General features: G+C 40.6%; 1 protein-coding gene across 2 annotated transcripts in view; it reads left to right on the top strand.

Moving 5' to 3' along the window:
- The window catches only part of zfpm1 (zinc finger protein, FOG family member 1), a 122,378-nt gene that overhangs the window by 57,419 nt on the left and 50,348 nt on the right, over positions 1-14,611 (top strand). For both annotated transcript variants that reach the window (XM_073471902.1, XM_073471901.1), the window contains exon 3: positions 5,815-5,952. In XM_073471902.1, coding sequence (XP_073328003.1) covers positions 5,815-5,952 — 138 coding nt within the window. The remainder of the gene's footprint in view (positions 1-5,814; positions 5,953-14,611) is intronic.

Raw genomic sequence — 14,611 nt, 5'->3', positions numbered from 1 at the left:
AGTGGGTTGCTGTGTATGTGTGTAAATTCATGGATGTAACAGCGATATCCCAGGCTCCCATACAAATACTGTGATTTTAAGAGATGTTGCATGAGGAGAAACTTAATCAACTTTGTGAGACGGCTACGACAAATTTGAACTCATTGGTGCCTTATTGTAAATCAGGCATTAAGTACAATACATTAAGATGTATCTTTTCTTGTACAAATGTTCTATTTGTCATGGCATCACTGTAAAAAAAAATGCTTGACTTTGAAACTTGTTGTGTCACGTGGAACTGTTGGAAGTGTTTACGAAACAGTCTCGTCATTCCTCTGATGATTATAAATGACCTGTAACAGCAAACGAGACCATCAGCAAAGAGACTGCTATTTTTATATAGTTATTATTAATGCCTGTGCTTGGGTCCGATCACATATATCATATATCAGCGATCCATCCTGCAGTCTCTTTGTCACTTGCTTCCAAAACAAAGCTAGCAAATATCATTACGACAGCAGGCGCTGGTGTCGTACCGCTTTTGTCAAAAGGGGCTGCCAGAATCAACAAAAACTGAAAGTTCCTTGTGGTCACTTTAAGAAACACTGTCTACAACACATTCTTAACAATTTATTTGGCCTACTTGTTCATTTGACAAACATCAGACATATATATTATATATATATTTCTTTCTTTGTGTAAAAAACGTTAACCGTTTGTTGTAATCTCCCTTTCTCTCTCTTTGTCTCTCTCTCTTTGTCTCTCTCTCTCTCTATCTCTCTCTCTGTCTCTCTCTGTCTCTCTCTCTTTGTCTCTCTCTCCCTCTCTCTCTCTGTCTCTCCCTCTTTCTCTGTCTCTGTCTCTCTCTCTCTCTGTCTCTCTCTGTCTCTCTCTCTTTGTCTCTCTCTCCCTCTCTCTCTGTCTCTCCCTCTTTCTCTGTCTCTGTCTCTCTCTCTCTCTCTCTCTCTCTCTCTGTGTCTGTCACATGTTATATCACGTTCACCTTGGGCTCTAGGAGTCTTTTTTTAAATAGAGGAATCCTTAAATTGGTACATCAAAAAAGTAACCACCAGATGAATTATTTACAACTGTAGTGTGGAGGCGTAAGGTTCTAAATTCTGGGGCCCTGCCCAATAGGGTTAGGCCAGTGGACGATGCCATGGGCCTGTACCATCGTGACATCATGATTTAAAAAGGCCCCCAAGCAGAGAGCAAAAAAGTATGTGTCTCTTCAGAGTTGCCATTCGTTTCTTTCAGTTGTGCTGTTGTCATTTGTTTTCTTAGCTTTCTCAGTACAGCAAGTTAAAAACAAACATATTGGGCTATTTTAGCTCCATTAGCAGCACTGCTAATAGGCTTGTTTTAGTCATCAGTCTCATTCCCATTTGACAGAATAGATGCACAATAACTTTCTCCCTTATTGGGTGACCCAAAATGTATTTTCTTACTTACTCTACAGTATGTGCGTCACTACGCTGATTGTGTAATGGGCTGTGAAGTTTGTCGAAGTGCTTGTCAGTGTGCAGCAGCACTGTGGCTGAATGAATGCATTGCTGAATGTCCTGCCATCTGTAGTCGGTGTGTGTGAGGTGAAAGACTTGAAGTTCCATGGTTTGGTTTTATCCAGTTCCTCTGAGCTTTATCTGTACCACCAAACTGACCAACATAGAGACTCTAGCAGCTCGTTTGTTGACCAGGAACATATGTAAAGAAAAGACTTAAAACACAAAAGGCATTATTAAAATCAGAAAGAAGAGAAAGAGACATGTATAGAGGGTTTTAGAAGTTAGGAGGCAAGATTGTTGGGTGACTTTGCCCTGCAGGTGTGACAGGGGAGGTTCAGCTTATCAGATTGATGGAGACTGTCTCGCTATGGGGGGGAGGGAAGGTGGTGGAGAGGGAGGAGGGGATTTGGCAGAAAAGTGTCTGTCGACTCCTCCTGATACCTGCCTCCCTGTCTGAGATGATATGGGAGATAATATTGATAATATTAAACGCAATAACTGTGTCTCCAGCTCCCCTCCCTCGCTTCAGCCCCTGCAGGATAAAATCAATGTGCCATTCAATGTGATTTATAGCTGAAAATAATGGCACTGTTTAGGCACGGGGGAGGTGTGTGTCTGTGTGCGTGTTCGTGTATGTCTGCTTGCTTTAGTGTGTGTACAGTATGTTGCTGTGTATGAGTGTTTGTGTGTGGATGAGGTTGAAAGGTGGACGTGACATGAAGATGGATGGTCTGTGTATGTGTGCATCTGCTTCTCTTTTTTTGTGTGTGTTGATTTATTTGACGATGCAGATCCAATCTCTCAACTGTTACATTAATAAGAGCCGAGTGTGAGGGCGTCACGTGGCTGTGGGACGTTTATGGCCCGTATCGATCGGGCCCTATCGCTGTTTATCGGAGCGGGAATGCAAGGGTAAACACAGGCTTTGTGCAGACAGCCCAGGTGTTATCGGGGTGGAGGCTGAAGATGGGGTGGGATGGAAGGGGGAGGGAGAGCACAAAAGAGGAGCTGGGAAGGAGGAAGTAAAGAGAAGAGCAAAAGTTAGGAGGAGGAGGAGGAGGACAGGGATTTGAATAAAGGACAGAAGACATGAGGAGAGAAGGTGGAGTTTATTATAATAATAGAAACCTAGAATTTTCTTCAGTAACACTTCCTTTACACCATAATTTTAAGTGTATTTTTAGCCACACACAGAACAGACAGAAGTAGTAAATATCTTCATATTATTGCTTAGTCTTAGCCTAGTTGGTGGTATCAATTACACAGCATTCATACCACCCTAACAGTATACTAGGGACTGCTTTTGATTGCTTTTAATAAAATATTTTCCATTTTTTATTGAGGTTCTGGCACCAGTTCCTTGTTTTTCCAGTTCCAAATATGTACAGCAACATTGACAACATTCTAATAACAAGGATATGAGTTTAAAAAATATGTTTGTGTATTGGTACTGGTATTCTTAGACAAGTCCAAAGTAGGAGAGTTTACAGTTTTACTTAAGTGCTCTCTGGTGAGCAAACTGCGTGATGAAGACAATGTGTCTACCTCAAAAACATCTTTTGCATTTTTCTACTTATTAGCCAACACATACACCACTACTTATTATCTGTGATGAGCTAATATCCTTCCTGCTGGAGCCGAAAAAGGTAGCTATTAATTACTTTGACCTACCAAGTTCACATATTTTAAACAAGAATGCAGCAACAGGTGGGAAGTGAAGAGAAATGGGCTAATTTTCCAAGAATACAGTGTTCCATTTGGGGGAACGGGGCTTGACATTAACTTTTCGCCCAAGGGGCTTTATGTGCTCCTAAGGTGAACAATTTAGTAGCACATAAAGAAATGTTGGGGCTCAATGAAAATGTGTGAAATTACGTGTTTTTTTGTAAGAAAGGCATACAAGGAGATATTTATAAGCAAAACAATATTTTTTAATTTATTTGAATACAAAGCATGCACTAGTTTTTAAAAATGTCTGATTCATTCTTCAAACTGAATTCAGTTATTATGTAATTATTTATAATTTAAACTTTTGGTCCGTACATATTTTCAATGGTAAATTCAAGCACTTTTCAAGCACGTTCAAAGTGCATTTCCAAGCTTTTCCAGTACCTTATAGCTCTGGCAAGTTGCATATAATATACAGACAAAATGATAATTTGACTTCCATCACATTCGATCAGATGTTATTGTGCTGTAAACAACCTAAATTAGGTTTTGAGATAGCAGTTCAACAGAGGGGTGACGTATTTAAGGAAAATAAAAAAGTTCCATGTTTCTAAATGTATCACCTGTCTGTAAGTAGACTTGGCATCCTAAAGAACCTGACCAAACCTCCAGTGTAAAATAGTCAGTCAAATAAAGGATTTATAATGAAAGAAATGATGTTGCTATTTCAAGCAGTTTAAACATTTTCTGTCTAGCTGCCTGACTCTGGCTCAGAGCGCAAGGCGTGTTTTGATCTATTCTCCTTTAGCCTTTTTTTTCCCCTTAACTTATTTGTGGAACTTCACGCTGATGAGTGGATCCAGTGACTTAATCAATGGACATTATTGGTTCTTCTTCTCCTAGTTTTGTGGCAGATTGGTCAGCATTGGTCCAGCAGTTATTGTTGTTGTGTAAAAAAAAGTAGTGGCTGCTTGAGCTGAATTTTCTATTCTCACACATGTTCCTAATTACTATTTACAGTTCGCACTCACCCACTGAGCAGGCAACGTCTGTGGACGTCCAAAACAGGTTGATATCATGTCCGTCGGGCCAGGCCATGATCTGGACATCCATTAACAGCCAGAATTAGTCGATAAATGACGTTGAGAAAAGACGTCCAGTTAGGCTATAATCTAGACATCCACTGACATCCAGAATTAGTTGAGAATAGACGTTCATACTGGCTATGATCTGGACATCCACAGACAGCCGGAATTAGTCGACAAACGACATATAAACGTCTATACAACGTCCAGAAAAGACGTATAAAAAACTTTCATTCTGGCTCCCCAGAGGACGTCTTTTAGACATCTTGGATGTCCATAAATGACATCTAAAAGACATGATCTAGACCACTTTTTGCTCACTGGGCATTGTCAAGCGCTACTTCATTATGATACAGACAATCTCTGACAAAGTGCTTTTCCATTCTGCAACAAGTTAGTTTGGGGAGGTACTTTTAAACATCATATCCATACTACCCGATAACTGCTTAACTGCATTTGCAAGTACCAGAATTAAATGATTTACACAAGTGCATTCAGAAACAATTCTCAGTGTTTTAAATAGTTCCCTCATCTATCAACCTAAACGTCTACCTTAAAGAACTGGCTCGCTTTATTTTGTTGTAACTACAGTTAACATTTTTATAGAGATTAATAGTGTTTGAGATCCGTTTCCATACAATCAGCTTTTGACTCACCCTAACCCTTGGCCCGATGATGATGCAAGACCAGAACAAGAAGACAGAGATCTTCAGCTCAGATAGCCTGAGGTGCTGTGATGTAACTATTAATCTAATCTAACTAATCATGAGTCCCGCTAATAGGGAGGGATCCAGCGGTGTGATGAACCAGCTGATAACAGCTGCACAGGCAAAGTTCAGGGTTCACATATATGCATGCTGGATAATTACACACACACACACACACACACACACACACACACACACACACACACACACACACATATAGACATTCAGATTCACACACACACATACGGTCCAGCCACGTGCAGGACCACATACAGATCTCTTTGATCAGCGAGCAGGAGGCTGTGTAATCAGCTTGATCAATAGTAGGGGTATCAATGCTGATTAGAGGAACACAGAGACAGCCTCAGTCTCTGCTGAAGGTGACAGGCCAAGGGGATGGAGGGGGAGCGGATGGAAAGGTAGAGCAGAAGAGAAAACCGGAGGAAAAGACAAGCACAGTGAGTTCTACCTACATTCACTGACGAAGAAAGAATGACAAACTGTTGGAAGACGGACGGAAAGAGCTAACAAAAAGACCAAACTAAAGGGAGAGCGTGAAGACATAGTTTCTGATGACTCTTTGATTCTCCAGAGTTGTAATAAGAATCAAAGGTTACATCTCTGCATGGCGAGGTGTAGTGTTACACAGCTTAGGCAGTCATTTCAAAACTGCCTTTGATCAACGGACAGGAACAGCCACAGCCCAGATGTACATATGATACACAGACACATAAGCATTTAGACACACAGGTTTCAATCGATGAGGAAGCCTGTTTTGAAGGCCGATACTGAAGCTTGGGACTGAAGCTGCCTAGAGCTGATACATTATTTTTGTGTTTTTAAATGTAACTGTTTGTGTTGCATATGCAGAGCCCAGGATGCAGGACTCTCAAGGAGGCCCTGATAATGAAGATGAGGATGGGGCGGAGCAAGGTTTAACACACAGCAGCAGAGAGGAGCAAGAGGAGGGGACGGAAGAGGAAGAGGTGTTACCATGGAGGGGTCCAGGTCAGTATGCTCACAGGGGTTCTCTTCAGACAATAACCATATTCATTTAGCATTTGGAACTAATTGTAATGAAACAAAATGAAAGTGATCCATGAATTTAAGTCAGAGGGGAACAAATCATTCCAATATTTGGTTTTACTCAAGGGATTGTGAAAACTTTGTACTTAACACAGGAGGCACTGATGATGAAATCATGAGGTGTTCACCTTTTTGTGTTAACCGAAAGGAAATTAAACAGTACATAATTTTACAGCAAGCATTCATATGAAAAGTGTTATTTTATTTAAAAAATATATTATTATTAATAATACATGGCACAAATTGGGCTCCAGTGTTTCCCATAGCTAACAGCTGTATCAGCAAGAGAGCTGCCAGAGCTTAAGCCATGATTTGACCTCCCGTCAGCTGCAGCGCTTCTAGCATCCTCACCAATGTTTAATACCAGTATTTTTGTTGCCTAAACCTAACCAGTTGTTTTTGTTGTTTACACCTCACCGAGTATTTTTGTTGCCTTAACCTACCCAAGACTTTTTGTTCCCTAAACCTAACCAAAACCAAAAAGTTGAAGAAATAAAAAAAAGGGAAAGGGGTGTGCTGCTCGCACATACAGCCATTTCAGCTCTTAATATGCGCTCACGTAGCACTGGCTGAAAAGTCACGATAGTGAAGTTTCATATCGGTTGATAACAATAATTATTGGTGGAGCTGGTGCGGTGGATTGTGAGCCATGGTGGTCGCTCCAACCACTATGGCTGTTGCAGCTGCAGTGTCTCTGGGCTCATAGACAGCAAACAGGCTGGGTGGCTCTTTTTGTTTGCTCTACCTAAGGAGCCCGGAGACACTCCTGCAGCGAAGAGCGGCTCTGGAGGATGCGTGACACTGATAGATAGATAGAGGCCAAAGAGGTCGTTGTGTTTGCTGGCGGGGCTGCAGCTTGTAGGCCACTGTATAGGACCACAAGAAAAGCAGACATTACCACAGCCAGTGTGTGACCTAATAGTCTTACAAGCGGTCTTACTGCGATGGGATCTATAACGCCTCACTCCACACTCGTCTGTTGTTGTCAATCACATGGCGATGGTGCAACCGAACTACACACCTGTTAAATGATTGGCTGTTTTTGTGTCACACGTAGCACCCAGTGTTTTGATAGGTTGTTTAAATGAGCCAGGGAGAGAGCACACGTGGGATTTGTCTGTTAAATGATCGGCTGTTCGTGTGTCACTCGTAGCTCGCACCATTATCAAGGGTTATGACAGGCTGTTTATGTGCTGGGGCATATTCTTACAGTCTTTCCATTGGTTTGCATGTAATGTATACATGTAAAACTACATTTTATTGAACTATCTTCTTTTTGCGAACAATGACGTGTCTATTGCAGATACATTTTGCTATTGTTTTATTGCCCAGGCTTACTCTCAAGTGGATCTACCAGCCCTATATGGCTATGTCTATGTCTCGGAGATGTTGTTCTGTGTTGTCTCTTCCGAGTGTCTTTGAGGGTCTGTCGTGTTGTCCTACTGTTCCCCTAAACATGAGATGTGAATGTGACAGGCTGGGAGAAAATGTATTCAAGACGTTACAAAAACACACACACACACACACACACACACACTAGAAGATAAGAAGTAAATCGCCATAATTTTATTATTTATTTCCTCTCTTATCGAGGTTTGTTTGGTTATTTATTTCTCTCTGTCTGTTGTCTTCAATGAGTTAAACAATGCAAGAAGATTACCGCAGTATCTTGCATTATTTCCTTTTCAAGCTGCACACGTTTAATGTACGTTTGTGCATGTGTCTACCCAGAGTCGAGCGTGTGTGTGTGTGTGTGTACGTTCACAAGTGTTTATGTGTGTGCGTGCACGTGCGTTTTAATTCCTCTGGTGGGGAAGAGAGGATGTGTTCATTATCGTCCTGTCCCAGCCTTGTCCCTTTAACAGTAATTGGAGCGATATTAATTGCTGCGCCGTGGCTGGTTGATGGTAGCACCATGATGCTGCACTGATAGGGCCCCTTCGTTTTTTCTTCCTTCTCTCCTCCTCACAAACTAACTGCTGGGTGAGCGAGGCGGAGGGATGGGGGAGGGGGGACGGAGGAGGGGGGAGAGAGAGTAAGGGAGAGAGATAGCCCCTCTATCAGCTCCGGAGCAGGCGCTGTCTTTATCAGGAGCACGATTGGCAAAAAGGAAACTTTGACCGGTCTGAATTTTTCTCTTATCGTCAAGCCCCCCCTCTTCCACCTCCCATTCCTCCCTCCCTCCCTCCCTCCATCCATCCACCTTCTCCTCCTCTGGTCTCTCCATCACCCACTAACAACCCCACTAACAGCCCCCCTCCTCTCCCTCCTCTCCACCCTCCAGCCCCCTTAGAGCATACATCTCTCCCTCTCTTTCTCTATCTTTTTATTGTTTCTTCTTTCTTCTCCTTCGTCCTGCATGTCACAGTGGGGCTGGAGTCACTGGCTAATGTGTTCATGTTCACACAAAATGTTCACCATGTATCAGACATTTCCCATAAACAGATGAGAAGGAAGCGTGTGTATTAGCAGGGATGGAAGTAAACAGGGTTTTATCTCCTCTGGGAGTGTTGGCATTCCACACGTTTCTCACTGTTTTTGCCTTTAGACACTTCTGCTCCTGGGACCACAAGTTTCGAACTCTTACGAACGTCATATAGGCTTTGGTTGCTTTAAGGACAGTCATGCCAGTGGTCCAGTATTGTCACCCTTATGCATAACGCCTGGTTTATATTTATTTGAGGATATTAATAGTATTATAGTAGTTATTCTTGTCATTTTCCAAAATTCTCAAATTTTTTGTCTTTGGATGTCCAGGTCCCATGTAAGATTGTTTTCCTTCATTTGTTCATCTGTTTTGACCACCACAAACATGCCGTGGGATGTCGCGCTTTGATTCGCTACTTTTCTCTGTTCTCTGTTTTATATATTTGCACATGTGTGAGCTTTCAATTGTGGCAAAATGGGCAAATTTAAGTCATCTTGGGCTTTGGGAACTTCTAATTGGCATTTTTCATCATATTCTGACCTTCTAGACCAGAGGTCACCAATTGACGCCGTTCTATCCGGACCCGGAAGTATAACCAATAAATGATTGAGAATTATTACATCTTGATGGAGCATTACTATATTAACTGCCACTTTTCCAGCCTTTACAGTACTGGTTTAGCGGCCCATGGAAGCCCACAGGCTAAATGCATGTGCTGTAAATCATCTCACGTGACACAACTTAGCCAATCAAATCAGCGTATTCGGGCAAGCAGGGCCACTCGAGTGCAAAAACATACACAGACAGGAAATGCGAGTCAGAGAAGAGGTATTTCACATGTTGTGCTGTGAAAAGAGCAAAGTTGGCAATGAAAACACAACTTTTAATCGAGAATGGACTATAACATGTTGAATTTTCCCACAGGCAGTTTAAAACCAGTACGTCTCATATGTTCTGATACCGTGGCGATTATTAAAAGCAGAGAGAGTGGGCTCTATCTTCTGCATGGTGCAAAGAGGCACGCAAGTCTCACTGCAAGTGTCAGACCAATGTAGTCGCCCACGTTGTGTAAATAGCAAATGTACTTGTGCCCACTTGTGCGCCCATGGGCATGTTGGTCGTAAAGTGAGGTGTGGTCAGGCACACTGATGGTGGATTGCTATCTTGAAGAAACAGAAAGCGACAGCACCATAGACCAGCAAAAAGCTGGTCAAAAGTCAAAAGTGCAGTCTGAATAACACGTCCTTTAAATAGCAGAAAACAAATAGTAAGATGCGCCTACACAGGTGGGTTCACACCATGCATATACACTCTGATTTCATGATTTGAGAGGCTGCTTGCCATTATTTTAAACATTTCCATGCATGCAGTAATGTCACTGTAACAAATATTGTGGCATGTTTAATCAGCTAAACTAAAAGCTGTAGTTATAAACTCTCCAAAGGGAACAGAATTAAACTTTTAGCTTCTAAAATAAATATGTTTAGACAGGATGTCAGGATTTATCAGGACAGCTGCTTCACTCCAAACTATTTTCCTGTATGAATCTGGACTGTGTGTGACCTTTCTATGTGTAGAAGACCACAGAACATAAATTAACATGAAATACTAACCGATTCTGTCGGCGAGTCAGGAGTTTTAAACAATCAATGAAATTAATCAGCTGTTCCTCATGCACAAATGCACATGTTAATGTAGAAATACACATATGGCTTCTGCTGCTGGACCCTCTAGCAGCCAAAGACCACATTCCTGTCCTTTTAGATAAGACGAGTGTCACTGTTAAATATGTGCCACGTCCTGGCGCACCTCATGCAATATCATATATATAGAAAGACTAAATTCACTGAATATTAATCTAATTATATTTCAAAAGTGTCAAAAATGTGATTTATTCTATTTTGAATACAATCATTTCTCGATATGATTTTTTTAATTTCCCTTCCCGTTCACAGTTTATGTTCTGTCCGTCTGATAATAATCTCTAATTTATTTAAATGATTTGTTCAAATAATTCTTTTTCCCAGTCATTACTGTTGTTCAGACAGCCTGATATTTACATGAAACAGAGAAAACAACAACAGAACATTTTAATTCCTCCTCTCTGCCAGCTGCTAAAAGATAATACAATTCATTAATGGAGACAACATTTTCCAATCGACATGTTTGACACTGTCTCTTCAGTGTGTAATGAGTTGTTTATGTGTCAATCTGAATAAATTCCTTAGTCATAGCCGATAGTCGAGGCGATTCTTTTTGTGTTTAGTGGGGTTTTTTTTCTTCTCTTTTTTTCAGCCAGCAGCGCCTAACCAAACATTGGCTTTGTGGCTCCTGTTGATATGAAAAAAAGGAAAACATCCAAATTAAAGAGGTGATAAACTTGGAATAGATTAGAGGCTTTGGCAATTTTCAGTTTCTTTTCTCCAATGTGTAGTTTGTCTTAAAACAATCATGAATGTGTGTATGTGTTCGTGTGTGTGTGTGTGTGTGTGTGTGTGTGTGTGTGTGTGTGTATGTGCGAGTGTGCATGCGTGTGCATGTGTGTGTGTGCGTGTGTGTGTGTGTCAGTTTGATGAGGGTGTGGTGGTGGCATGGTGTCTAGGAGAAGTCTAGGTGGGAGCTGGTCCCTATCAGGGATGGTGTGATATGCTAAAGCCGCCTTTTTAATCTACAGTGTGTCCATAGTGCATGATATGCAAAATAAATTATGAAGAGAAGGAAAAAAAACTATCTTTTGGTTGACCTTGCAGGCTGGAGGGTTCGATATTTTCTCCCTTGCTGCTTAAAATTCTTGATATGCAAATGGGTGTCACTCTAATCCCTTGTCATTTGCTAGCTGGCTGGCTGGCTGGCTGGCTGGCTGGCTGGCTGGCTGGCTGGCTGGTGATCCCCACACATTCTCTCCTTCCTCAATGCTGGAGAAATCCATTGTCAGTAGCCATCACTCAACATTGAAAGTGTTTTATATCCAAGCTGGTGGACAAAATAACTGAAACATTTACCAATTTCTGAATATGAATTTGCAACTAATATAGATGCAAGAGCTATCTTCAAGAAGGAAAACCTCATGAGAAAGGTTCAATGGTGTTAAATCCTCTGACTGGGGATGATAGAGGAGCGTGTGTGATAGCAATATCTTCTGGGAAACCTCATGACAGTACAGTATGGGAAAGCTCATGACAGGACAGTACATGCACCCTAGTGCTCATGTTCCTGTGAAAGAGGGTCAAACTTAGAGCTGCAGTCTTTTAAGGGATTAGTTGTCAACTCTCAAATTATTGCCAGCTATTTCTATAATCAATTAATCAATTTGAGTAACTTTTAAGAAACAAAGTCAATTCTGATTCCAGCTTCTTGAATGCAAATATTTTCTGCTTTCTTTACTCATCTCATCTCATCTCAGATGAGCTTTCTTTACTCCTCTATGATAATTAACTGAATGTCTTCGGGTTGTGGACAAACAGATGTTTGAGGACTTTATTTTAAACTGTTTTCTGACATTTTATAGACCAAACAACTAATTGATTATGGAGAAACAATTGACAGATTAATCAACAATGAGAATAATTGTTAGTTGCAGACTGAGTTACATTAATTAATATGCATATTTGCTTCCTCCCTCTATTAGACAAACTGTCACCAATCGACATCACAGTATAATATCAGTATAAAGTGAATGTGCTTTGAGAGTATTGTGCTCATAATGAGTCAATCAATCAATTACATAGTAAACAGAAAATTAAGTTGCAACTATTTGATCAATAAATCAAATCACTTTTCTCAGATGTAAGTATTATTCTTTGTCTTATGTGGTAGTAAATTTATAATTTTTAGAGTTTGGTTGGACAAAATAAGCTATTCAAAGAACTGGGCTGAACCGATTGGTCGACCCGGTCATCATTGCATTTTGTGTTGTATTCCTGGTCTGGCCGAATTTGTTACCATTTGCCCAAAGGTTTTAGAATCTATTCCACGGCTGCAGCGACAAATTTGGCTTTTTTAATTGATTTGTTCTAAATTCAGCAAACAGCATTTGTTGTAGAATATGTTGTGTTGCATTACAGGAGATGTATTATGCTTATTTTCAGGTTCATAATTTTATTTTTGGATTACTACCAGAATAGGTTTGGTGCTCAAAAAACACAGCAGTGATTTCTGTGTGAGAGAGGACCTTCTGTTTGTGTGGACTTTTTAAATCTTTTTTCTTTTGGATCTTTTACATTCACAAGAGCATATAAAAAATGGAAAAGCATAATAGGTCGCCTGTAAGATTTTAATTTTGGAACTGAAAAGAGTAATTATGTGTTATCGTATACTATTTTCAAAAAGTAGTCATGCTTCTCAGCAGAAGTAATAAAAACACTGTACAAAGTATAGTAGTGTAGCACCATTAAAGATTGCATTGGTCCTTCCTCCTTCTAGCCTTCTAGTGTGACATAGATGGTGAAGAAGGTCCTCTTGGGACTGTCCAATCACACCCCCCGAAAACTTGTGTACTCCAGTGTTTTCCTGCTTGCCCAGCACTCCTCGCTCCTTATCCTCCCCAACAGAGTTATTTAAATTAGCTCAAATAAAGCATTATAATGGCAGGCGTAATAATGGTTACTATTATTTACCAGGCAGTGTGTGTGTGTGTGTGTGTGTGTGTGTGTGTGTGTGTGTGTGTGTGTGTGTGTGTATTGTGGGTGGGTGTTGGGTTATCATACAGTAGTTAATTATAATGGAGCATGGAGGCACACTATATGCATATTATCACAGCTGAGAGTCTTATTTATTTGGGTTGAGGATGCATTTGCTTATTGTGCATGGCAACCATTCCCCCATTGCAGTCATCACAAATGGCACAAGGTGCACCCTCATCACTTTGTCCACATGTGATAAGACCTTTGTTTCGCACTTTGATCCATCTAGTCACAGATGGCTGAATGTAGCAACTGGAGGATAAGATGTTTGTGTAAAAGCTTCCAGTTTTCTGCACTGCTGCTGCCTTGCTCATCTCTTTGTGGAGCCATTCATACAAATCCTAGACCTCCCAAAACCTAATATTTCTAAAATGTTACCATTCCAGAGATACAGGAAACTGCTTTGTTTCCCCTATTTTTCTTTGTTAATTTTTTCTTGGCAACCAGTTTATTTGATAGGTTTTAAAAGGTTTTATAGTAATCAGCATCTATAGTAGATTAATTCAAACATACACTTTTATACCGTATTATTATATCAAAAGCAAAGTACCTTATATATATAAAGAAATAAGGTTTCGCATTTGAATGAACTACTGATTAAAAGAATCTCCTCACACTAAGGTAAAATTTGTTTTCTGACACAGGCACAGTGTAAAAGCTTGAATATCTGTGCGTGTTGTGTCTCTGTGTGTGTTATCTGTTAAACCAGGAGCATAGACGGTTAACTCCCAGTGTTGAGTCAAGATGTCATCTTTAGACTGGTTGAGGTTAAAGGGGGTGAACTTATGATAGAGGGACTTAAGGTTAGAGAAAAAAAGGGAGGAAGGGAAAAAATAATGGGACAGGTGACAAGAAGGTGAAAGGAAGGAACACCAAGAAAATTGGTTTGGAATAAAGAAGTACAATATTGAGTTTGGAGTGCAGAGATAGCTAATAAAGGGTGAAAGAGGGGTTAAGGTTTAAGGATCAATGAGAGCGATGAGGGGTGAGAGATTTTAAAAGGTGCAGTTCTGATAGTGAAATTAGAGGTGAGGGGATGGGAAGCGGGAAGGTGAAGACGTAGAGGGATGAGGGAGATACAAAATGAAGAACTGACGGTCGGGCTATCCGGTTGGGGTAACTCTTTATAATAACCATCATTAATAAAAAGTACATTATTAGTTAATTAAACATTAATTTGTTAATTTACTGTTACATACACACACACACACACACACACACACACACACACACACACACACACACACACACACACACACACACACACCTGGGAGTAGTATGTGTTCCACTCATTCCATCACAGAAAAATGAGATCATGTTCTCTACATGTTCTTTGTTGTGTATGTAATCTTTTGACCTCAACTGTAAATTCCTGAGTTTGGTGTCTTGTGACTGCTTTCTCTCTTAAACTAGCTCATAGCTCATATATAATGAGAGCAACCAAAACAAAACAGGCATGCATAGGAACATG

Source organism: Pagrus major, chromosome 8 (genome assembly GCF_040436345.1).
Source record: "Pagrus major chromosome 8, Pma_NU_1.0".
Classification (NCBI taxonomy): Eukaryota; Metazoa; Chordata; class Actinopteri; order Spariformes; family Sparidae; genus Pagrus; species Pagrus major.
The sequence above is the reverse complement of the archived record's forward strand: the minus strand, read 5'-3'. Positions and strand labels throughout refer to the sequence as shown.